Raw genomic sequence first — 26,379 nt, 5'->3', positions numbered from 1 at the left:
AACAAATTGTCCTCACTGGAACAACATATAATTGAGATGACAGATGTTAGGAACCTGGATTAATGCAGTTTGTTGAATGTTTGCAGCTCAGCCATGCTCCTGTACAATGCTTCAGGCTAGATTACAGACCACTTTTCTTCAATCAACAACAACACCAAAGCTACAGCTCAGCCTCAATCACAAGAAGGATGGAAGATTCAATGATGGAAGAATTTTCAACACAAGAAGATTCCCAGCGATTGTATTTCTCAGTACAGCCAATACAAGAAGTTCAATGGTAGACTTGGATACTAAAGACTCAATTGTAACTGAAACTGGAAATGATTTGAATTGTAGTTTGCTGCTTCCAAAGGCCAAGACCTGCTTCTCTATTTATACAAAAAATTTTAACTCACTATTCTTGGCTTTTCGTTTTTCCTCCTGACTCTTTGTTTCTTGTTGATAGCTTCTGTATTGTTATTTTGCTTCCTCCTTTTCCTGAAATAAACCTGTTTGGTAAGAGTTTATCATTACCTCCCAAGAAGTCTCAACTTGTCCTCAAGGTAAAATTGAGATAATTGTTCTACTATTTCAACAAAATTTTCCCATAAATCTTCGCAATCTAGCAATCGACTTCATTTAAATAGAGCCTCCAGTTGTCCTGTCGACGAAAATCGGTGGCCAGTAAATCCTCTGGTTGTAATTGTAACTCCAAGCCATTGGATATACAGGCAGGTAATGGTTGCAGCTGAATATTATTTCCAATTACATTTTTAACCGTGAAACATGGAAGACAGGATGTTTTGTTTTTAATTTGGCTGTAATGCTAGCATGTAAGCTATAGGATCAGTTATCTCCAAAATGCGATAGGGTCCATAAAATCGTGGGCTTGATCTTTCATATGCCTCTTTCGCCAACTTTTGAAGGTGATAAGGTTGTAATTTTAAAAATACAAAGTCACCTTTTTAAGCCTATCTAACTTTTTATTCTTTTAATTTAGATAATATGTTGTCTCTAACATGAAGTAGGGCCCTAACCTCATCCACCTTAGTCATAGATGATCCCCACCGAAGCAATGTAATAAGGTCTTTTCTGTATAATACTTTGAAAGGAGTCATCCTTATAGTGTTATAGAAAGTAGTGCTATAGAAAATAGTGTTATACTAATATTTAGCATAGAGAAGCCACCAAATCCACTCTTTGGGTTGTTGAGCATAGAAACAACGTAAATACATCTCTAACCCATGGTTTCCTTTGATTTGTCCATTGGTTTGTGAATGATATGTTATACTAAATTTAAGAGTGGTGTCCACCAAATGAAACAACTTGGTCCAAAATTGACTCATAAATACTCAATCTTGATCTGATACAATTAATCTTGGAGACCCATAAAATCGTACTATCTATTTATTGAAAACATCGGCCACATTCTTAGCAGTGTATGGGTCTAGTAGTGCCATGAAGTGATTGTATTTAGTGAGGCAATCTACTACAACCAAAATCGTATCACATTTTTTTCTTGGTAAACCACCGAAAAAGTCCATTGAAATATCTTTCCATACTTTTTTTGGTATTGGAAGTGATTGTACCAATCCTGTAGGACTCATGATTTGGCGTTTGCCTCTCTAACAGATTTCACAGCTTGCAACATTGTCTCGAATGACTTTCTTCATGCCCACCCAATAAAATAATGTTGCCACATGTTTGTATGTTCGAAAAAATCCTAAATGCCTGTCGAAGGGAGTGGAATGGAATTCTGCTAGTATTTTGGGTATAAGAGTGGACTTTGTTGTGAGAACTAAGTGGCCTTTGCATAATAACATTCCTTTCTTTAGCCAGTAATCAGCATGACTAATGGGGTCCCTTGAAAGATCCTGAATGATGTCCTTGTATTACTCATCGGTACAAACTTTTTCATCCATTTTGTCGACATCCAACCAATGTCTTGTTGAGATAGCTGACAATGCTACAAAGGTTCGTGGCATCATAGTGCATCAACTGCTTTATTTTCAACCTTTGGACAGTACTGAATATCAAAGTCATAGCCTAAAAGTTTTATGACCTCTTTTGGTTTATCACCATTGATTATTGTTTGCTCTATTAAGTACTTTAAGCTTTTATGAAATGTCATCCTAATAAATAATGCCTCAATTTTCGCAAGGCTAGAACTATTGTCATCAATTCTCTTTTACATACAGATTTTGCTTGGGCTCAAGGAGTTAAGGCTTGACTCATATATGGGAGTGGTCGTCCTTCCTATATTAATATTGCTTCTAACCTAATCGTCGAATCATCAATTTCTATAATGAATTCCTTAGTGAAATCTGGCATGGCTAAAACTGGAACTGTGGTCATGGACAATTTTAATTTTGTGACAGCAATTTTTGCCTCATCATTCCAATGGAAGGAGTTCTTTTTCAATAACTGAGTCAATGGTGCAACAATTTGACCGTAATTGTGAACAAATCATCGATAGTACCTGTAAGAGCCAAAAATCCTTTAAACTCGTTTATGTCCAGAGGTAGTGGCCACTTCACCATACACTATATTTTTTTAGGACCAACGGTTACGCCATCAATTAAAATGATATGACTCAAATATTCTAATTTGACTATGGAAAAAGAACATTTTTTTTTTGTTCAAGACCAGCTGATGCATGCTTAGAAAAAATTCTCAAGGCTGTCTCCAAGTGTGCTAAGTGCTCGTTAAAATTCCTACTATATAAATCAATATATCATCAAAAAATACCAATATGAAATCTCAAAGGTGTTCTTGAAAATTTTCCTTCATCAAAGACACGAAGGTGGCGAGGGCATTAGATAGGCCAAAATGCATGACGAGAAACTTGTTGTGACCCTTCTGCATTCGAAAGGTTGTTTTTCAATGTTGGTTTCTTTTATTTGAATTTGGTGATACCCAAACTTCAAATCAATTTTACTAAAAAAGGTGTTAATCCCAATTCATCCAATAATTCATCAATAGCAGGGGTAGAGAACTTATCTAGGATTGTCAACTTGTTGAAAGTGCAGTAGTCTACACAAAATTGCCATCCACAATCTTTCTTGCAAACAAGCAAAACTAGACTGGAAAAAGGACTAATGTTTGGTCTAATGATACCTACTTGGAGCATCTGACGTAATAGCCTTTCCACTTCATTTTCTAATGGAAAGGATATCGATAAGATCAAATATTTAGGGGTTGGGCTCCATCAACCAGGCAAATGACATGATCATGCTAGTGCTGAGGTAGTAAACCGTTTGATTCTACAAATAAGTGTTGAAATTTTTAATAGGGTTGATGTTGTTGAGTGGTCTTCTGCATCCTCCTAATATGCCAATTTGTCCATGTCAGCGAACTCAATCCAGAACCTGCCATTGCCCTTTTGATGGACTTCCATATTCCCTTGAATGAAGCTTCCATGGTCAACATGGTGGGATCCCTTGTAATCTGAATTTGTCCTCCTTGCCATTTGAATCACATGGTTTGCGTTTTCCAATTGCTTTGGACCTTTCCTAATGATGACAGTTAATCAACTCCTAGGATCACATTGGCATTCCCTAATTAGAAGGGAAAATAAAATCTTGGGTAAACTCAATGCCATCCAATTCTAATCGAATGTTATGATAGATTCCAACTACTTTTACACATTGTTCATCTCTCAATGTTACTTGGAAATTTGTCGCTGCACAATCACCGATTCACCCAGAATTTTGCCTTTGATTTTCATTGTTTCTGGTGAGCCTGTTTCGACTACCAAATTTTGCGATAGCCCAATTACTCTATCTTCCATTGTGTGAACTTCGTCACTGTCATCTTCTATTCATTCCTCGGCTTCATCCTCATAAAATATCGCTCATAGCTGCTTAAATCAACATCAATTATTAGGTTTATATCTTTCATCATAACAAAAATAGAGGCCTTGCACAATCTTCATCTGAATACAGAGATATCAATAGGTCAGGCTGCCTGGGCCCAAACAGTAACGAGCCTTCGGGCTGGGCCGACCTATTGAAACATAAAGGCCCGACCTATATAATAATGGGCCTTAATTGGGTCGGGCCAGGCTGGGTTGGGCTTTAATCGGGTCGGCCCGGCCAATTTAATCAATTTTTAAAAAAACTTTTTAATTAAAATTTTTTTCAATTATTAAAACCGATAACAATATCCCGAATATTTTATTTATAATCTCTCACTTGTGGCGGAGGAATACCGTAGTTATATGATAAAAAATATTATAAATTGATAACATAATACAAATAAATTAATTTACATACGGTATAAATTACAAAACATAAATAAAATATATCTACTATATAATATTTATCTACTCATCTTCTATATTTAAATCTCTGACTTCTTCAAAAATAAATAATTATTATTTATAAATTTAGATATTTTATAATATTTTGTAATTATAAAATAAAAATGAAATTGTAAATATAAAGAATTATTATTTACGAATTTAGATATTTTTCGAAAGACAGTTAATAAGATTGAAAATATAATGAAATAATTGAAATTGAGTGATTAAAAGATTTATAAATAAAAGTGAAAATAAAGGAAAATAAAATAGATTTATTTTGAAAAAAAATTTTAAAAATTATGCAGAGGCTGCCCTTATGCCTGGTAGAAGCATAAATTTGCTTCTGCCAAGGTAGAAGCAGACCAAGGCAGAAGTAGAAATTTGCTTCTGCTGCCTTTTGCTTATGTCGCCCGGAAAAAAATAAAGAAGAAAAAATTTATTTTATAAACAGTATCGGGCCGAGCCAGCCCATGGGCCTAATATTAAAGCCCTAAGCTAGGTCTAGTAGGCCCATGGGCTTGGCCCGACACTCTACAGTGTCGGGCCAAGCTTTATCGTGCCCGAGCTTTTTTCGTGCTTCGAGTCGAGCCTCCATTTGGCTTGGCCCAATTGACGTGTCTATTTGAATATCTGGTTGCAATAGAAATTTTGACTTATTTAATTATAGTAGACGACAACCATTATTGTGGATTTGTGTGAAAGACGAAGACCTTGGTAGGATAGGTGTTATGGTAGTTTATTTGTATCTATTATTATTATCTCTATATTATTCATTATTTAATAGCTAAATGACTATATCCCAACCGAGGTTTGATGATATGACAAATTCTCACTTTTTAAATTCATAAAGTCAAATTTCTATCCACCATCTAATTCTGTTGTGAATTTTATGTGATTTTTTTGGAATGACTTTTTCACCTTATTAAAATTATAAAACTATCATTAACATTTTATATAAATATCAAATTATCAATATATTTATAACAGTTTTTAAATTTATCATTATATCTCCAAAAATAGCAAAACTCTAATCAGTCTTAAAATTTTACATAATTTCGGTCATTACATGATGTTAGAAGATGAAAATTATGTAAATAATTACAACCATTATTGGCATGAAAATAACTAAGTCCATCAATTGGGCCTACTAAATTGGGTTTAACTTGTTCAGTCTTTGACCTATAAAAAAATTTTTGACTAAGAGCTTCAATTTTGCCGGTTCAAGTCTCATAGTTTTTGTTCAAATAAGTTCATTATAATTTTTCGGACTTCAGGTTATATATTGGCCATTCCAATATAACTTTAGAAACCTACAAAAACACTCTTATAATCCCTATAAATATAAATACATGACAAATACTCTTGTCCACAATGCCTTTTTGATCTGTGCATTGGCCGATGCGATTTATGTGACGCATAGATCCTCATCGATAATTTGTTCTCGTCTGGGAGATGGAAGGGTGGAGGTTGTTCGGCTTCAGTTACCAAAGAAGCAACAAGGGAGAAAATGCAAACCCTCCAAGGAAAATAGTCATTTTTGAAACTTTGGGTGAGGGGAAGGTATGAGGAAATTGTATTACTGTACAATGACAACTCTGTCTCTAGAAGCACGTGAGAAACTTTCTAAGGTTTGTAGGATATGTAATTTGGATACTGAACTTCACAACAACAACAACAACAACACACATACACTCTACTATTGGCAAATCAGGAGGATCTTTCTTGCTTTTTAGTTTCTGTGTTTGGGAGGATCTCATGTAGTGTCAGTGTATAATACAAATTAGAATTGGAGGTTCATGGGATTATGCCTAGACTTTTTAACTATAAGCCTAAGTCACTTGGATTGCAGCTAGATTCCTACAAAATTATAGCTCATTTCTAGACCTCATTCTTTGTTTGGTGTGGTGTTTTGAGTTGGCTTCTCCTCTTGAACTCTATTTTTGTAGGAACTCAGATAGTCTTTCAAGAGGAGGAAAGTTCCTCATTACCCTCTCTTGCTGAGTCTCTTAACTTTTTTCCTTTGTTTTTTCTTTGTACATCTTATACCTAGTTTTTGGCTGCCCTTTTATTTTGTTGGGTGAGCTTAGGTTGTTAGTTTTTCTCCCCTCCCAGGGCATGGTTTTAACCTACTTATTAAAAAAAAAAAAAATTTGCAAACACTTCTATTTTCATTTTGGGTTCTTCGCGGTCACATCTATTGTGTATCTCCGTTTACAAGAATCAATTGAAGTAAATTTAGAAGTACATGTATGCTTTCAGGTGACTTCTGTGTGCAGTTTTGTGGAGGCCTGCACAGTGCAGTTTTTATTGATTATCTTAGGAATCTATATTCTTAATGTAATGATAGCTTGTTCAAAGACATTGCACTGGAAGTTTATGGAGATTATGAAAGCTGTTTGATACCAGTTAGGGATAGGCCATGGATTTATTAGCAAAACTAATAGTTTAGCTGGTGGATAGAATCAGTACTGGCTTCAAGCTTTAATTGTAAATGAGTTTTACTTGTGTTTTCAACATCAAGCTGTATTACCCAAATCCAAAGAGCTGGAGAGCTTGGTTCCAATGAAATTTGAAAACAGTGGATGAAGTTTTTGTGTATTTCCTACTGTAAAAGCAAAACCTACCGTATTTTTGTTTAAATATTCGTGGGAAAATGCATTTTATTTGATAACCCTGTGCTTTCCATCATTATTGGAGGATATAAAGTTGCAGGATCCTCCAATAATAATGCCAATCTTAATTGGGATTTTCTTGCTTTCAGGTGAGGCCACAAACCATTGGTCAAGCAAGTAGAGTGCGAGGAGTAAGCCCTGCTGACATTACTGCTCTCCTTATAATCCTTGAATCCAACCGAAGGAAAGCCCATGAGCAGAGGAGGCACCAAATGCTAGCTTCTGTCATGGTTGATACAAATCAGCCATCTGAAGTCCCTTTGACAGAGAGCATCAGCTCATGAGATGTTCTCTTTGATGCAGGCTGTTTAAAAATCCTCTTTTCTATTTTACTGATTCGGGAGCAGAAGAATGACTGTTGTCATCAAAATGTACAAAGAAACAATGTGAAAGAGACCAGCCATATGAAAGCGGATCCAGAATAAGAAAATTATTTAAACGTAAAAATATCAAAAGAAAGTTTTTGTTGTCATCGTTCATTCTATTCATGAAGAAGACTGCTGGTTTACATGAGTGAGAATCAGGCCATAGAAAGCATAAAAAAGAGGCCTTCAAAGGTCGTTGCAAGGAGATTTTTCTCTATTTTTGGGGGGACTTCACAGAGTGGACATATTCAAAGTTTTCAAGGAGGGAAATAAGTCGTTAACATATATATTTTTTATTTCTAGACAAAAATGATGACTCAAAAGCATATCTTTGTTATTTCAAGATATAATGTCATTTTAGTGCTTTTATTACGTGTTCGTAGAGGTGATAACGAATCGGATCGAGTTATGTGATACTAACTTTGATGCAATCTGTTGTGTTAGAGGATCAAATTGTGTTGTAGTAAAACCTACTATAGTATAAGACTTACAAGTCAGGTTGGTGCCCACTAATGAAGGCCTGTGACACAATCGGCATTATAACAGATTGTGTTATGTCAAGTCTTTAACGTGGTACTTCATGCGTTTTTGGTGGGTTGACTCATTAAATTTCTTTTTTAAAATAATATTTATTCAATTAAATATTTAAAGAAAAATTAAATTAATTACTCAAAACTTACCCATATTAACGAAAAGTGCTCATGTAAATTAAAATAAAGCAAAAATGCCCGCATATATAAGCCAACCCAAAACATACCCACATCCATTTCCATCTCGAAATCATTGTTGCATTTTTGAAATATTTCATGAAGAAATCTCAAGACTTGTTATATTTTGAGTTGGTGACTAGATACTAAAATTTAGTACAATGTGACCAAATTTTAGGGAAATTGGCTTAAAATTTACCCGTTATAGTGTACAGAGAGAGGAGTTTCAGGTTAATAATAGATTGTGACCAATTTTTAAAACTGTTGTGGTGGATAAACTGAATCATTATTAAGTTCTACTTCTTAATTTTACCAAAATCACACTCTTAATTTATTTTTCAAATTATTAGAGGCATAAAATAGTTCATTCAAGACTACGGGTAAAAAGATAATTTCCTTTCCTTTTGGGAGTTTTCGGAAAAATTTTCGTTCCCTCGGTTTCAAAAATCGTCGAATTGAAATCTCACACTTTTCTTGGGTTCATTCGAAACCGAAGGGGTATATCATGTACGAATTTCCGGAATTTATATTAAGGAGACGTTCGGGCTCTTGTTTTTGTTTCAATCTGGGTTTTTGTTTTAATTGAATAGTTATGTGTCGATGCTCAAAAGGTTTTGAATTTAAACATATTTGAGTAGAAATCATATGAATTTGTCTGTAAATTTGGGGCTCAGACATTGATAAATTGTTTCAATTTGACAGGGAAAATGTCATCATATGATAATGTTGTAACTGGGAAACTGAAGCTTAAAGGAAGAGCTTTGGATGTCAAGGCTGGTGGGGTGAAGAAGAAAAAGAAACACGAAAAAAAATCTAGTTGACAAGTAGGAAGCTTGTCCTGCAGCAAGTAATCTTTTATGTGTATCACATAAAAGACCTGTAGAAAAAAAATCTGAAAGAGATCAGTGTTTCTAGTGCTTTTGCAATTGATGGTTATTCTGCTTGAAAGCATTTGTGCCAGAATCCCCTTTTGCAGCCAATGTTATTTTAGTTGCGGATGGATGTAGTCTGTAAAATATAACTGCTCTAATTCTTAGCATAAGCTCTGTATAATCATAGGCCATATTCTTGTATGAAACTTCTTTCTGCTGGCTTTACACAGAGTGATTGCTCACATGAGTAGTTCCATATTTTTCTTATTCCTATTTCCACGAGTCACAAGATTAGCGTTTTCTTGTTTCATATCAAGTTTTTCATGTTTCAATCTTTCTTCCTCTTGTACACACATGGTCAAAAGTTTATTGACTGACCAATTTTCCTTATGTGTATTGTAGGAAATCTTGAAGGGGCTATACTCCATAAGCAAAGAGTTAAGGGCAAAGTGTACAAGAAAAGAGTCTAAAATATCAATGTTCAAAGATTTGAGTTTGGTAGCAATATCTCTCATCCTCATAATATGCTCACGCACTCCCTTAGAATTGTCAAATTTCATTCCCGAAAGCTTCTTCATAAGAGTGCTTGCTAATGCCTTATTATAAGTTACAAATTGTTCTTCAATTGCTTTTATTAGATCCTTGACCTTCTTACATTCAGGGGCTGGTCCCGTAATGCTCTTGTTCACATGAGCCTTCATGAGCATCATGCTTAAGCGATTGGATTTTTTCCATTGTTCATAATGAGCAATTTGTTGCGGCGTGCTTGATTCTGTGAGAGCAAGAGGCTCTTCCTCACGGATCGCCAAGTCAAGATCCATGCACTCAAGTGTTAAAAGAATTTGTTCTTTCCAATCAACAAAATTATCACCGTTTAGCATTAGACTATGAGAAGTATTGTTAAACAAAGCAACAGGAAAGACTGTAATAAACCAAGAAATATGTAAATTTTATATAACAAAACAGAAAAATAAATCTAAAATATTGATAAAGACTAGGGAAATTATAAAAAATGCCCAAAATACCCCTCCATTAAGCAAAAATGCTCAAATTCACTATTTTCAAGCAAAAATACCCAAATTCCCTATTCCTAAGCAAAAATGCCCATAGCTTTTTCTAAAATACCAAAATTACCCTTCCCCTCATATATATAAACCCTCTCACTTTTACTCTCACTCTGATTACATACATGTCTTAAATCACTTAAATACTTACTTTCACTATTATTTTTATTTAATATCAATCACTACAGGTTCATTTGGAAAGAAGAAATTCACATTTCTAAATTCAAATCGAAAAAATTAATTCATAAAAACTATATTGAAAATAACATGTTATGAATAAATAGATATATTGAAATACCTTAGAATGTTAATAATAAAAAAATTACTCGAAAATCTAAAAAAAAAAATCTAAATTTTGAAAACTACACGTTCAAATAGCTTATGAACGAGAAAACCAAAAAATTGATCAAAATTTTGTAATTACATCGTAAAACGTGTCTAAAAACGCATATCATAATTACAAATATCAAATTTGAAAATTACATATGAAAAAAGTCTAGTCTGGTCACAAACAAACTCAAAATCATAAAAACCGAAAATCCTAAATTTGATAAAATAAAAAAACTGCATAATACACATTGAAACAGTTTTATTTTGGCCTCCAAATTTGGTTCAACCAGCAAAGCTGGTTGTTGTTATAGAGCTCGAAATGAGCTTCACGTTGATATATTATAAGCCCCATAACTTCTCCCAGATCAAAAGTTATGGTCGTTTAAAGTCTGTCTCATACAAACCCTATAGTTTTAAAAAAGTTAATTTCCACCCAACCCACGGTTTTCACGGCCTGCCCACGGTTCAGTGTAAAATTTCACATGGACCCTCGTAGATCTCCCCCTGTTCCCCCTCCCCCTAAAATTTTGCAAACATTAAATTTCCCCCCTATCCCATGGCAGCGTCGGCAGATCTAATCCATTTTCTGACCAAAAATCGTCATTTCAATCTCTAATTTCAACACAAATCAAATCTGCACATCCAATAACACAAAACCCCTCAAGCAATTCAAGCAAAACAACCAAAAATCAAAACATTTCAAACATTGTTCAAAATTGAAACCCTAAGGCTTTAAACCGCAAATTCTCACTTAAATCTCAATAATATGAATAATAACTTAATTCAAACAAAAGGACGGAAGATATACTAACGTTCTTTGCCATTTTTGGTTGTCGGAAAACACAAAAATTGTCGAAAATTCAAATACAAAAAGAATAATTCAAACATGAGGGCATAAGAATATTATTTTTACATTTTAAATTCACTACTTCATAATTGACAATGCTACAGAGGTTCGTGGCATTATAGTGCATCAACTGCTTTATTTTCAACCCCTGGACAGTACTGACTATCAAAGTCATAGCCTAAGAGTTTCATGACCTCTTTTGGTTTATCACCATTGATTATTGTTTGCCCTATAAAGTACTTTAAGCTTTTATGAAATGTCATCCTAATAAATAATACCTCCATTTTTGCAAGGCTAGAACTATTGTCATCAATTCTCTTTTACATACAGATTTTGCCTAGGCTCAAGGAGTTAAGGCTTGACTCATATATGAGATTGATCGTCATTCCTACATTAATACTGCTCCTACAATTTCCACAATAAATTCTTTAGTGAAGTCTGACATGGCTAAAATTGGAACTGTAGTCATGGCTAGTTTTAATTTTGTGACAACAATTTTTGCCTCATCATTCCAATGGAAGGAGTTCTTTTTCAATAACTGAGTCAATGGTGCAACATTTTGACAGTAATTGTGAACAAATCATCAATAGTATTCTGTAAGAGCCAAAAATCGTTTAAACTCGTTTATGTCCCGAGGTTGTGGTCACTTCACCATACATTATATTTTTTTAGGACCCACGATTGCGCCATCAATTAAAATGATATGACTTAAATATTCTAATCTGACTATGGCAAAAGAACATTTTTTTTTGGTTCAAAACCAACTGATGCTTAGAAAAAATTCTCAAGGCTGTCTCCAAGTGTGCTAAGTGCTCATTAAAATTCCTACTATATAAATCAATATATCATCAAAAAATACCAATATGAAATCTCAAAGGTGTTCCTGAAATATTTCATTCATCAAAGACATGAAGGTGGTGAGGGCATTAGATAGGCCAAAATGCATGACGAGGAACTTGTTGCGACCCTTATGCATTAGAAAGGTTGTTTTTCAATGTCGGTTTTTTTTATTAGAATTTGGTGATACCTAAATTTCAAATCAATTTTACTAAAAACAGTTGTTAATCCCAATTCATCCAATAATTCATCAATAGCAGGGATAGAGAACTTATCTAGGATTGTCAACTCGTTGAAAGTGCGGTAGTCTACAAAAATTGCCATCCACAATCTTTCTTACAAACAAGCAAAACTAGACTTGGAAAAAGGACTAATGTTTGGTCTGATGATACCTGCTTGAAGCATCTCACGTACTAGCCTTTCCACTTCATTTTCTAATGGAGAGGATATCGATACGATCAAATATTTAGGGGTTGGGCTCCACCAACCAGGCAAATGACAAGATCATGCTAGTGCTGAGGTGGTAAACCATCTGATTCTACAAATAAGTGTTGAAATTTTTTAATAGGGTTGATGTTGTCAAGTGGTCTTCTGCCCCCTCCTAATATTCCAATCTGTCCATGTCAGTGAACTCAATCCAGAACCCGCTATTGCCCTTTTGATGGACTTCCACATTCCCTTGAATGAAGCTTCCATGGTCAACATGGTGGGATCCCCTGTAATCTGAATTTGTCCTCCTTGCCATTTGAATCACATGGTTTGCATTTTCCAATTGCTTTGGACCTTTCCTAATGATGACAGTCAATTAACTCCTAGGATCACATTGGCATTCCCTAATTAGAAGGGAAAATAAAATCTTGGGTAAACTCAATGTCATCCAATTCTAATCGAACGTTATGATAGATTCGACTACTTTTACACATTGTCCATCTCTCAATGTTACTTGGAAATTTGTCGCTGCACAATCAGCGATTCACCCAGAATTTTGCCTTTGATTTTCATTGTTTTTGGTGAGCCTCTTTCGACTACCAAATTTTGCAATAGCCCAATTACTCTATCTTCCATTGTGTGAACTTCGTCACTGTCATCTTCTGTTCATTCCTCGGCTTCATCCTCCTAAAATATCGTTCATAGCTACTTAAATCAACATCAGTGATTAGGTTTATATTTTTCATCAAAACAAAAATAGAGGCCTTGCACAATCTTCATCTGAATATCTTGGTTGCAATAGAAATTTTGACTTATCTAATTATAGTAGACGACAACCATTATTGTGGATTTGTAGGATAGGTGTTATGGTAGTTTATTTGTATCTATTATTATTATCTCTATATTATTTATTATTTAATGGCTAAATGACTATATCCCAACTGAGGTTTGATGATATGACAAATTTTCACTTTTTAAATTCATAAAATCAAATTTCTATCCGTCCGTTAATTTTGTAGTGAATTTTATTTGATTTTTTTGGAATGACTTTTTCACTTTATTAAAATTATAAAACTATCATTAACATTTCATATAAATATCAAATTATTAATATATTTGTGACAGTTTAAAAATTTATCATTACATCTCCAAAAATAGCAAAACTCTAATCAATCTTAAAATTTTACATAATTTCAATCATTACATGATGTTAATAGATGAAAATTATATAAACATTTACAACCATTATTGGCATGAAAATAAAGAAGTCCATCAATTGGGCCAACTAAATTGGGTCTAACTTGTTCAATCTTAGACCCATAAAAAAATTTTTGAGTCAGAGATTCAATTTTGCCAATTTGGGTCTCATATTTTTTGTTTAAATAAGTTCATTATAATTTTTTGGACTTCAGGTTATATAGTAGTCATTCCCATATAACTTTAGAAACCTACAAAAACACTCTTACAATCCCTATAAATTTAAATACATGACAAATACGCTTGTCCACAATACCTTTTTGATCTGTGCATTGGCCGATGCGATTTATGCGACGCACAAATCCTCATCGATAATTTGTTCTTGTCTGGGAAATGGAAGGGTGGAGGTTGTTCGGCTCCAGTTGCCAGAGAAGCAACAAGAGAGAAAATGCAAACCCTCTAGGGAAAATAGTTATTTTTGAAACTTTAGGTGAGAGGAAGGTATGAGGGAATTGTATTACTATACAATGACAACTCTGTCTCTAGAAACACGTGAGAAACTTTCTAAGGTTTGTAGCATATATAATCTGGATACTGAACTTCACGACAACAACAACAGCACACATACACTCTACTATTGGCAAATCAGGAGGATCTTTCTTGCTTTTTAGTTTCTGTGTTTGAGAGGATCTCATGCAGTGTCAGTGTATAATACAAATTAGAATTGGAGGTTCATGGGATTATGCCTAGACTTTTTAACTATAAGCCTAAGTCACTTGGATTACAGCTAGATTCCTACAAAATTATAGCTCATTTCTAGACCTCATTCTTTGTTTGGTGTGGTGTTTTGAGTTGGCTTCTCCTCTTGAACTCTATTTTTGTGGGAACTCAGATAGTATTTCAAGAGGAGGAAAGTTCCTCATTACCCTCTCTTGCTGAGTCTCTTAATTTTTTTCCTTGGTTTTTTCTTTTTACATCTTATACCTAGTTTTTGGCTGCCCTTTTATTTTGTTGGGTGAGCTTAGGTTGTTAGTTTTTCTCCCCTCCCAGGGCATGGTTTTAATATACTTACTAAAAAAAAAAAAAATTTGCAAACACTTCTATTTTCATTTTGGGTTCTTTGCGGTCACATCTATTGTGTATCTCCGTTTACAAGAATCAGTTTAGGTAAATTTAGAAGTACATATATGCTTTCACGTGACTTCTGTGTGCACTTTTGTGGAGGCCTGCACAGTGCAGTTTTTATTGATTATCTTAGGAATCTATATTCTTAATGTAATGATAGCTTGTTCAAAGACATTGCACTGGAAGTTTATGGAGATTATGAAAACTGTTTCATACCAGTTAGGGATATGCCATGGATGTATTAGCAAAACTAATAGTTTAGCTGGTGGATAGAATCAGTACTGGCTTCAACCTTTAATTGTAAAGTTTTACTTGTGTTTTCAACATCAAGCTGTATTACCCAAATCCAAAGAGCTGGAGAGCTTGGTTCCAATGAAATTTGAAAACAGTGGATGAAGTCTTTATGTATTTTCTACTGTAAATGCATTGTTGTTTAAATATTCGTAGGAAAATGCATTTTATTTGATAACCGTGTGTTTTCCATCATTATTGGAGCATATAAAGTTGCAGGATTCTCCAATAATAATGCCAATCTTAATTTGGATTTTCTTGCTTTCAGGTGAGGCCACAAACCATTGGTCAAGCAAGTAGAGTGGGAGGAGTATGCCCTGCTGACATTACTGCTCTCCTTATAATCCTTGAATCCAACCGAAGGAAAGCTTATGAGCAGAGGAGGCACCAAATGCTAGCTTCTATCATGGCTGATACAAATCAGCCATCTGAAGTCCCTTTGACAGAGATGTTAGTTAGTTGAGTTTGTTTTTGAACTAAAGCACTTTTTGGTTTAAACTAAAGTCCAACTAGATTAGGTATAGTTGGTGATGACATGTATGGTGATCCACAAATTAAGAATTCTTTTTGCAGCAAAGTATGGTCTCAATGTACTTATCACAATATAAAAGAATTACTCTAATACTTGTATATGTAATCTTTAGTTTATCAATATAATGAAGTTCTCTCTCTGAAAAAAATATACTTTCAGTAGCTTCTGTTTTCTCTGTATTTTCTGCCTCTGTTTCATGAAGTAAGCTTGAGTGAACTTTGCTTAACAAAAACAACATGGTATCAGAGCTGCTGAGGTCTTAAGGGGTGTGTCTCTTGAATCCTACTGCTTCAAATCTTTTCTTGCCTCTGTATCTTTTATAATCAGTTACTTAACTATCCTCCCCGCAATGGCTTCCTTATCATCTCATTCCTCTCTTTCACCTCCATTATATAATGGTGAAAATTACCAAATCTGGGCTGTAAAAATGAAGGCTTTTTTGAGAGGATTGGGACTATGGCAGTTTGTAGAGGAAGAAAAGGAACCTCCAACTTTGGGGCCAAATCCAACCCTGAATCAAATAAGGATACATGAGGAGGAATTAACCAAGGCTCCAAGAGCATTGTCAACCATTCACCAAAGTGTAACTGATGCTGTCTTCACTAAGATTATGGCATGTGAGACAGCAAAAGAGGCTTGGGATAAGTTAAAGGAGGATTCATTAGGGAGTGAGAGATCAAGATTGATGAATGTCTTGAACTTGAGAAAAGAGTTTGAAATGCTGAAGATGAAGGAGTCAGAAACCATAAAAGAATATTCTGATCGAATTCAGAATGTAGTAAATCAAATAAGGCTCTTGGGAGAAACACTTGAAGACAAGAGAATAGTTGAAAAACTCTTAGTAAGTGTTCCTGAAAGATATAAAGCAAAAATCTCCTCTTTGGAAGATTCAAAAAGCTTCACTGAATTGACTGTTTCAGAAGTGATTAATGCTCTTAAGGCTCAGGACCAGAGGAGAGCATTAAGGCTGGAGGAGCAAACTGAAAGTGCTTTAGCAGTAAAGATGCAAGAGCAGAATATAAGCACAAATTCAAGCAAAAGGCAGAACAGTGACAAGAAGGAAGATAAAAAGGAGAAAGGAAAATTCCAAGGTGAAAAAAAGAGAAAGTATAAACCTTGCCCTCACTGCAAGAAGAAGGGCCATTCACCAAATTATTGCTAGTTCAGACCCAATGTTAAATGTAGAATTTGCTATCAATATGGTCATGTTGATAGAGTATGCAAAAGCAAACAGGGAAGCCAAAATCAAACTCCTCAACAAGCTCAAGTTGTGGAGAAACAAGAAGTATCAAATGAAAGTTTATTTGTGGCCACCTGTTGTGCAACTCAAAATACTCAAACATCATGGCTACTTGACAGTGGATGTTCAAGTCATATGACTTATGATTCTACACTCCTTGTTGATTTGGATGAAAGCTTCATCTCCAAGGTTAGAATTGGAAATGAGGACCTTCTTGATGTGAAAGGTAAAGGTTCTGCCTCAATAAGCACAAGCTCAGGTACAAAAGTTATCCATGATGTACTTTATGTGCCTAAAATAAATTTTAATTTGCTTAGTGTTGGTCAAATGATGAAAAGGGGCTACACTTTGCAATTCAAAAAAGACTGTTGCATCATTTCTGATTTTGGTCAAATGATGAAAAGGGGCTACACTTTGCAATTCAAAAAAGATTGTTGCATCATTTCTGATTCTAAAGGCAGTGAACTCATGACAGTTAAGATGAAAGATAAGAGTTTTGCTATCAATTTCGAAAATTCACATGCAAATGTAGCTAGATGTGGCAATGATAGTTCTAGCTTATGGCATAAAAGACTAGGACACTTTAGCTACTCAACCTTAAAATCAATGCATGATGAAGAGCTGGTAACTGACTTACCTTACATAAAATCAGAAAATGACATTTGTGAGGTATGTCAATTAGGTAAACAAACCAGACTACCTTTCTCAAACAGCAAATAGAGATCAAAACAGAAGCTGGAACTCATTCACTCTGACTTTTGTGGTCCTTTTAGCATACCTTCATTGAGTGGTAGTAAATATATGTTTTGTTCATTGATGATATGACTAGGTTTTGCTGGGGTTATTTTCTGAAACAAAAGGCAGAAGTTTTTGAAACCTTTAAAAGGTTTAAGACTGAAGTTGAAACTCAATCAGGCTGTAAATTAAAAGTGCTCAGAACAGATAATGGTTCTGAATATTCCTCCAAGTTGTTTACTGATTTTTGTAACTCTGAAGGAATCATCCATCAATTAACAACTCCTTACACTCCTCAACAAAATGGAGTGAGTGAGAGAAAGAACAGATCAGTCTTGGACATGACTAGATGTCTGCTATTTGAGAAGAAATTACCTAAGGTGTTTTGGGCAGAAGCTGCTAACACTGCCATTTATTTGTTAAACTTGCTTCCAACAAGAACCTTAAAACATTCAACACCTTATCAAGCTTGGCATGAGAGGATACCTTCAGTGGATCATCTGAAAGTATTTGGAAGCCCTTGTTATGTCTCTATTCCAAAAGAAAAAAGGAACAAACTTGACACCAAAGCTGAAATGGGAATATTCATTGGCTATAGCCATGTTACCAAAGGCTATAGAGTTTACAATCCTCAAACCAAAACTATCTTGGTTAGTAGGGATGTAAAGTTTGATGAATATGGAGTTCCAAATTGGGAAGAAAAGTCTGAAAATCCTTCTGATATAAGTGTTAAGCCAAAACTGATCATGGAACCATCAAACTCTTTTGACATAAGTGATGATGAGGAGGAAATTCCAGAATCCAGAATAAGATCACTTGATGATATTTATGAAAGATGCAACCTGGGGTTAACTGAACCAGAAACCTATGAAGAAGCTTCCAGCAATCAGGCCTGGACAGAAGCCATAAAGGAAGAACTCAATATGATAACTAAAAACTGCACCTGGAGTTTAGTTCACAAACCAGCAAACCATAAAGTTATTGGTGTTAAATGGGTTTTTAGAACCAAGCTGAATCCTAATGGTACAGTCAACAAGCTTAAAGCAAGACTTGTGGTTAAAGGATATCAACAGCAAGCTGGAACAAATTTTTCTAACACTTTCTCTCCTGTTGCAAGATATGATACCATAAGACTTTTGATTGCCTTGTCTGCCAAACATGGATGGAAGCTGTATCATTTAGATATAAAGTCAGCATTCTTAAATGGCCTGCTGGAAGAAGAAATATACATAGATCAACCTGAAGGCTTTAAAGTTCAAGGCAAAGAGGATCATGTATATAAGCTACATAAAGCTTTATATGGACTCAAACAAGCCCCCAAAGCTTGGTATATCAGAATTCATACTTACCTACTGCATCAAGGTTTTTCTTGCAGCCAAAATGAAGTCACCTTGTATGTTAAAAGGATCAATGGTGAAGTGAAAATAATTGTGTCCTTGTATGTTGATGATCTCCTAGTGACAGGAGGAGATTTGCTTTCAATTCAAAAATTCAAGCAAGAAATGCAGCAAGAGTTTGATATGTCTGACTTGGGTGAGATGAAGTATTTCTTAGGCTTAGAAATTCTTCAAAAATCTAATGGGATTTTTGTTTCACAAAGCAAATATTCTAGAGATCTAATATGGAAGTTTCATATGAATGAATGTAAGGAAGTTGCTACTCCCTTGGCAGTGAATGAAAAATTAATGAAGAATGATGAAGCAGAAAAGACTGATGCAACTAAATTCAGAAGACTTATAGGCTGCTTGTTATACCTTTGTACAAGTAGACCAGACATCATGTTTGCTACTTCATTGCTATCTAGATTTATGCAAGAACCAAGCAATCTTCACTGGAGTGCAGCAAAAAGAATACTAAGATATGTCAAAGGTACAATCAACTATGGCCTATGGTTTTCAAACCATCAAAGCAGAAATCTAGTTGGATATTCAGACAGTGACTGGGCTGGCAGTAATGATGACTACAAAAGCACCTCAGGTTTCTGTTTTTCATTTGGTGAAACCATTTTCTGTTGGAATTCAAAGAAACAAGATATTGTGGCACAGTCAACTGCCGAAGCAGAATATGTGGCACTAGCAGCAGCAAGCAATCAGGCTATATGGCTGAAAAAACTATTAACTGATCTAGATCAGTCCATGGACAAAGGAGTAACAATTTATGTTGATAACAAAGCTGTCATAGCCATCTCCAGAAATCCAATTCAGCATGGCAGAACTAAACATATTAATGTCAAATATCATGCCATAAGAGAAGCTGCCAAAATGGGAGAAATTGTTTTGGAACATTGCAACTCATCAAATCAGCTAGCTGACATTATGACCAAGGCTCTTCCCAAACCTCAATTTGAAAATTTGAGGCTGAAGCTTGGTGTCTTAAAAACAATCTCAAAGGAGGAGTGTTAGTTAGTTGAGTTTGTTTTTGAACTAAAGCACTTTTTGGTTTAAACTAAAGTCCAACTAGATTAGGTATAGTTGGTGATGACATGTATGGTGATCCATAAATTAAGAATTCTTTTTGCAGCAAAGTATGGTCTCAATGTACTTATCACAATATAAAAGAATTACTCTAATGCTTGTATATGTAATCTTTAGTTTATCAATATAATGAAGCTCTCTCTCTGAAAAAAATATACTTTCAGTAGCTTCTGTTTTCTCTGTATTTTCTGCCTCTGTTTCGTGAAGTAAGCTTGAGTGAACTTTGCTTAACAAAAACAACAAGAGAGCATCAGCTCATGAGATGTTCTCTTTGATGCAGGCTGTTTAAAAATCCTCTTTTCTATTTTACTGATTCGGGAACAGAAGAATGACTGTTGTCATCAAAATGTACAAAGAAACAATGTGAAAGAGACCAGCCATATGAAAGCGTATCCAGAATAAGAAAATTATTTAAACGTCAAAATATCAAAAGAAAGTTTTTGTTGTCATCGTTCATTCTATTCATGAAGAAGACTGCTGGTTTACATGAGTGAGAATCAGGCCATAGAAAGCATAAAAAAGAGGCCTTCAAAGGTCGTTGCAAGGAGATTTTTCTCTATTTTTGGGGGGACTTCACAGAGTGGACATATTCAAAGTTGAAAAGTTGTATACGTGATTGTATACGTGAAAATTGGTGGGTGTTGATAAAACAAAAACTTAATGCAACGAGGGAGATAAGTCGTTAACGTATATGTTTTTTATTTCTAGACAAAAATGATGACTCAAAAGCATATCTTTGTTATTTCAAGATATAATATGTCATTTTAATGCTTTTATTACGTGTTCGTAGAGGTGGTGACAAATTGGATCGAGTTATGTGATATTAACTTTGATGCAATCTGTTGCGTTAGCGGATCAGATTGTGTTGTACTAAAACCCACTATAATATAAGACTTACAAGTTGGGTTGGTGCCCACTAATGAAGGCCTGTGACACAATCGACATTATAACGGATTGTGTTATGTCAAGTCTTTAACGTGGTGCTCCATGCGCTTTTGGTGGGTTGACTCATTTAATTTCTTTTTTAAAATAATATTTATTCAATTAAATATTTAAAGGAAAATTAAATTAATTACTCAAAACTTACCCATATTAAGCGAAAAGTGCTCATGTAAATTAAGATAAAGCAAAAATACCTAGCAAATGTGAATGGTCCAAAATGCCGCATATATAAGCCAACCCAAAACATACGCACATCCGTTTCCATCTCAAAATCATTGTTGCATTTTTGAAATATTTCATGAAGAAATCTCAAGACCTGTTATATTTTGAGTTGGTGACTAGATACTAAAATTTAGTATAATGTGACCAATTTTTAGGGAAATTGGCTTAAAATTTACCCGTTATAGTGTACAGAGAGAGGAGTTTAAGGTTAATAATAGATTGTGACCAATTTTTGAAACTGTTGTGGTGGATAAACTGAATTATTATTAAGTTCTACTTCTTAATTTTACCAAAATCACACTCTTAATTTAATTTTCAAATTATTAGAAGCATAAATATAGTTCATTCAAGACTACGGGCAAAAAGATAATATTTTGCTTGAATATAGTCCATCTCTTAGAAGGAGAATATTTTAATAACTCATTTTACTTGAATATTAGTTTCTTTTCTAGGCCAGCATCAATATAAAAAATGCTCTTTTGTAGCTCATCTAATGATTCAGATGATCTAGTTGACAAGTAGGAAGCTTGTCCTGCAGCAAGTAATCTTTTATGTGTATCACATAAAAGACCTGTAGAAAAAAAATCTGAAAGAGATCAGTGTTTCTAGTGCTTTTGCAATTGATGGTTATTCTGCTTGAAAGCATTTGTGCCAGAATCCCCTTTTGCAGCCAATGTTATTTTAGTTGCGGATGGATGTAGTCTGTAAAATATAACTGCTCTAATTCTTAGCATAAGCTCTGTATAATCATAGGCCATATTCTTGTATGAAACTTCTTTCTGCTGGCTTTAGGCAGAGTGATTGCTCACATGAGTAGTTCCATATTTTTCTTATTCCTATTTCCACGAGTCACAAGATTAGCGTTTTCTTGTTTCATATCAAGTTTTTCATGTTTCAATCTTTCTTCCTCTTGTACACACATGGTCAAAAGTTTATTGACTGACCAATTTTCCTTATGTGTATTGTAGGAAATCTTGAAGGGGCTATACTCCATAAGCAAAGAGTTAAGGGCAAAGTGTACAAGAAAAGGGTCTAAAGCATCAATGTTCAAAGATTTGAGTTTGGTAGCAATATCTCTCATCCTCATACCATGCTGACGCACTCCCTTAGAATTGTCAAATTTCATTCCTGAAAGCTTCTTCATAAGGGTGCTTGCTAATGCCTTATTAGAAGTTACAAATTGTTCTTCAATTGCTTTCATTAGATCCTTGGCCTTCTTACATTCAGGGACTAATCCCCTAATGCTTTTGCTCACATGAGCCTTCATGAGCATCATGCTTAAGCGATTGGATTTTTTCCATTGTTCATAATAAGCAATTTGTTGCGGCGTGCTTGATTCTGTGAGAGCAAGAGGCTCTTCCTCACGGATGGCCAAGTCAAGATCCATGCACTCACGTGTTAAAAGAATTTGTTCTTTTCAATCAACAAAATTATCACCATTTAGCATTAGAATATGAGAAGTATTGTTAAACAAAGCAGTTGGAAAGACTGCAATAAACCAAGAAATATGTAAATTTTATATAACAAAGTAGAAAAATAAATCTAAAATATTGATAAAGACTAACCTTCCTATGGGCAAAGGTTGTGTCAAACACAAATTTATCAATTAATTTTAAGATTAGTGAAATTCAAATACAAAAAGAATAATTCAAACATGAGGGCATAAGAATATTATTTTTACATTTTAAATTCACTACTTCACAATTTATTTATAAAAAATAACCACTTTCCTGTGGGTAAAGTGATTGTATTCCATAAATTATTCCTAAAATTTAGATGTCTATAATCTTTGTCCAAACATACATATTGATATACTTTATAACTTAGGATGCTACGGCCAATCTTGAGACATCAATATGAAATCCAATATTTGAAATGAGACATACAAATTGTCGTCTGCTACAAATTCCACTGATGCTCGGTTGAAGGTTTGATCTTCTATAATATTTCATATTCTTTAGATCACCCTCGTGCTGAGAATGTTGTACAATTAGCTACAGCTGCCCGGAACCCCGAAGCTGGAAGCAGGCCATTAATAAACATGAACGACACCTTAAATCATGGACTTCCCAGTCAGAATCGTACGTTTGATCACCCTGGTGCTGAGAATGTTGTACAGGGTGTAGTTCTATTCACGGACGAGAAGGCGTTATCTGGACTTCAAGCCCAGATGGAGAGACTGAAAAGCGGAACAATGGAACACCTTTAAAAACTTCTGTGCAATATCTTATATGATCCCCTGCCATAGGATGTCTTCTTGGAAATGGAAAGCGAGCGAGATTGAACCAGAATTGCAACCGTCACCCTAATGTAATTCTTGCCATTCATTGTATAATGCAAATGATTATTGATTATGTGTTCTTTTTTCAGTGCTATGATTTAGTGCTTGCATATTGCAATCAAAGCCCTGTTATATTTTGAGTCGGTGACTAGATACTAAAATTTAGTACAATGTGTACATTTAACACAGGGTATGGCTCCGACTTTGCTTGGTTTCTTATACGATTGTTGTTACAAATATACAAGGTATTTTTTATGAATCTGGATGCTAACCAATGTTTCTTTTTCCAGTTTTGTTTCAACGAAGGAAGAACCTGGAAAAGCTCACCAAAGCCAACACCATAGCCAATAACTTCTGCAGCATAAAACATGTCCTGGCCAGCATCTTTATCATCATCAATACTTGTTTCTGTGCCTGAAGAATCATTGTCATCACGTCTGATACCAATGGCAACTCTAAAAGTGCTTGTTTCTAGTATTTGCCAGTCCATTAATCTCCTGTTTAGGGATGGCAACAAGACAGAACGGGATTAAATACCCTAATCTCTGTTATGGGAGAGACTTTTCCTGTTCTCACCCCATCCCTAATAGAGGGATGATGACAAATCCTTATCCTTTACTTATGGGTAAAATTTTCTTTCGCTCTCCTTTCCTGCAATGAAAATTTTCTATTCCTTTCTCTTCTGTCCTCGTGGGAACAACAACAAAATATGCAATAAATGTCATAGAATATTTAAAATAATTAAAAATTATAAAGCAATTCAATATATTAGCTAAAATTAAAGGAAGCAAGCCATTACTTTTAAATTTAGTCCTCCAATAAGTAATTTACATTTTTAAACATCTTTAACTGGGCAACAATTATGCAGATGTTGATCACTTTTGCAATTGCCCCATGTATCACTTTAATTAGACAAAAAACTAGGATTTGATAGATGCACGAAAGGTTATTCCTATCTTTCATAAGCACGTACAATTGCATTACTTAAGTCACTTATTCTCTTTTACCATAAACTACAACTTTACCTAACTAGTTTGATCAATTCAACTAACAAGTGATTAAGATTCTAACCACAATTATTATATATCTTTATGAAAATTCGCATTTAGATTTAATACTTATTGAATTTGAATAACCTGTTACAAATATGGGTCACCACTGTATAATATAAGATATCATATAAAAGTGGGTATGATTAGATTTAAGTGTTTCACTAACTTTATATAAATGAGATGAAATAACAAGAATGACCTTCTTATGTTAAGTTTAAAGCCAAATTTAAAAATTGAGTAACAACTTTGCTAGTGTTTGAAACTTAGTTAAGAAAAAATAATTATTTTATGAAGCATATGATAATAAAATGTAATTAAGCAAACAAATTCATAATTAATATACAAATCATGCACAAACTCTCTTCTACAGTATAAATTTGATATGATTATTAATACCTCATAGTCATGTTACACGTGACATCAATTTATGCGTAAAACGCGGTTTGGGAGACAATTTACATGTGATTCCAGGGGCCCATTTTAAAGAAGCTTTTTCTCTTCTTTACTGATTGATTGGTTGGTTTGTCAAATTAAATCCGGCTATGTACACACCTAATCTTTACCAACAATTGGTTCTGAAAGAAAATGCACTCAAAAGAATCAAATGATGAAAGCGCCAAAACAAAGTATTATAATATCGAGGATCCCCGCACCCCTTTTCAGATTCCTATACTATTCCCGCACCCGTACCCCTTTCCAAATTTTTGCATCCATTTTTGCACCTCTTAACGCATTATTCCCTTCCCGCACCCCTTTCCAAATTTTCACACCCCTTCACACAATTTGTTCAAAAAGGAAACGTACTGTTTTGAGAAAAACGTATCATTTTCGATATATCCATTTTTTTTAATATACAACAATCAATTATTTTATAAAAAATTAATCTGTTTTTCAATTTATAAATTTTATTCATTACAGATAACTTAATTTTAATGCGTATCGTGAAATGTAGGCAATTAATCAGCGAAATGCTACGGAAACGTTGAGAAATTAAATGAAGGATATTTTCGGAATGAAAAATACAATTTTCTTGAAAAGGTAAAACGTCAAAATTATTGCCAAACAAGGTTTAGACGAAAAAGCGACTGCCTATTTTAATTAATATCCCCGATACTAATTTTGGTGCAATTTGTTATGTTAGCGGATCAGATAGTGTTATACTAAAACCCACTATAGCATGAGACTTGCAAGTCGGGTTGATGTCCACTAAAGAAAGCCTGCGACACAACCCGCACTATAAAAGATTGTGTTGTGTCAAGTCTTTAACAAGGTGCTCCATAAGTTCTCGGTGGGTTGACTCATTAAATTTCTTTTCTAAAATAATATTTATTTAATTAAATATTTAAAGGAAAATTAAATTAATTACTCAAAACTTACTCATATAAAGCGAAAAATGCTCATGTAAATTAAGATAAAGCAAAAATGCCTAACAAATGTGAATGGTCCAAAATGCCCGCATATATAAGCCAACCCAAAACATACCCACATCCATTTCCATCTTGAAATCATTGTTGCATTTTTTAAATATTTCATGAAAAAATCTCAAGACCTGCTATATTTTGAGTTGGTGATTAGATACTAAAATTTAGTACAATGTGTACATTTAACACAGGGTATGGCTCCGACTTTGCTTGGTTTCTTATACGATTGTTGTTACAAATATGCAAGGTATTTTTTGTGAATCTGGATGCTAACCAGTGTTTCTTTTTCCAGTTTTCTTTCAACGAAGGAAGAACCTGGAAAAGCTCACCAAAGCCAATAACTTCTGCAGCATAAAACATGTCCTGGCCAGCTTCTTTATCATCATCAATACTTGTTTCTGTGCCTGAAGAATCATTGCCATCACGTCTGATACTAATAGCAACTCTAAAAGTGCTTCTTTC

The 26,379-nt window shown here is 34.4% G+C and overlaps 3 protein-coding genes across 3 annotated transcripts in view; 2 read left to right on the top strand and 1 right to left on the bottom strand.

Annotated features, from left to right (window-relative positions):
• The window catches only part of LOC123206315 (protein MOR1-like), a 32,611-nt gene extending 32,214 nt beyond the window's left edge, over positions 1-397 (top strand). The window contains exon 5 of the mRNA XM_044623483.1: positions 87-397. Coding sequence (XP_044479418.1) covers positions 87-281 — 195 coding nt within the window. The 3' untranslated portion in view covers positions 282-397. The remainder of the gene's footprint in view (positions 1-86) is intronic.
• The window catches only part of LOC123206314 (protein MOR1-like), a 41,247-nt gene that overhangs the window by 691 nt on the left and 14,177 nt on the right, over positions 1-26,379 (top strand). The gene's annotated exons all lie outside the window — the stretch shown is intronic.
• On the bottom strand, positions 21,969-22,550 carry LOC123206322. The gene has a single exon (XM_044623490.1). It carries the CDS (start codon positions 22,548-22,550, stop codon positions 21,969-21,971), a length of 582 nt encoding a protein of 193 aa, XP_044479425.1.

This window comes from Mangifera indica, unplaced genomic scaffold (genome assembly GCF_011075055.1).
Source record: "Mangifera indica cultivar Alphonso unplaced genomic scaffold, CATAS_Mindica_2.1 Un_0032, whole genome shotgun sequence".
NCBI lineage: Eukaryota > Viridiplantae > Streptophyta > Magnoliopsida > Sapindales > Anacardiaceae > Mangifera > Mangifera indica.
The sequence above is the reverse complement of the archived record's forward strand: the minus strand, read 5'-3'. Positions and strand labels throughout refer to the sequence as shown.

Bases quoted from the DNA above. Each gene is read 5' to 3' on its own strand.
- LOC123206322 (XM_044623490.1), bottom strand. From the start codon at position 22,550: ATGGATCTTGACTTGGCCATCCGTGAGGAAGAGCCTCTTGCTCTCACA.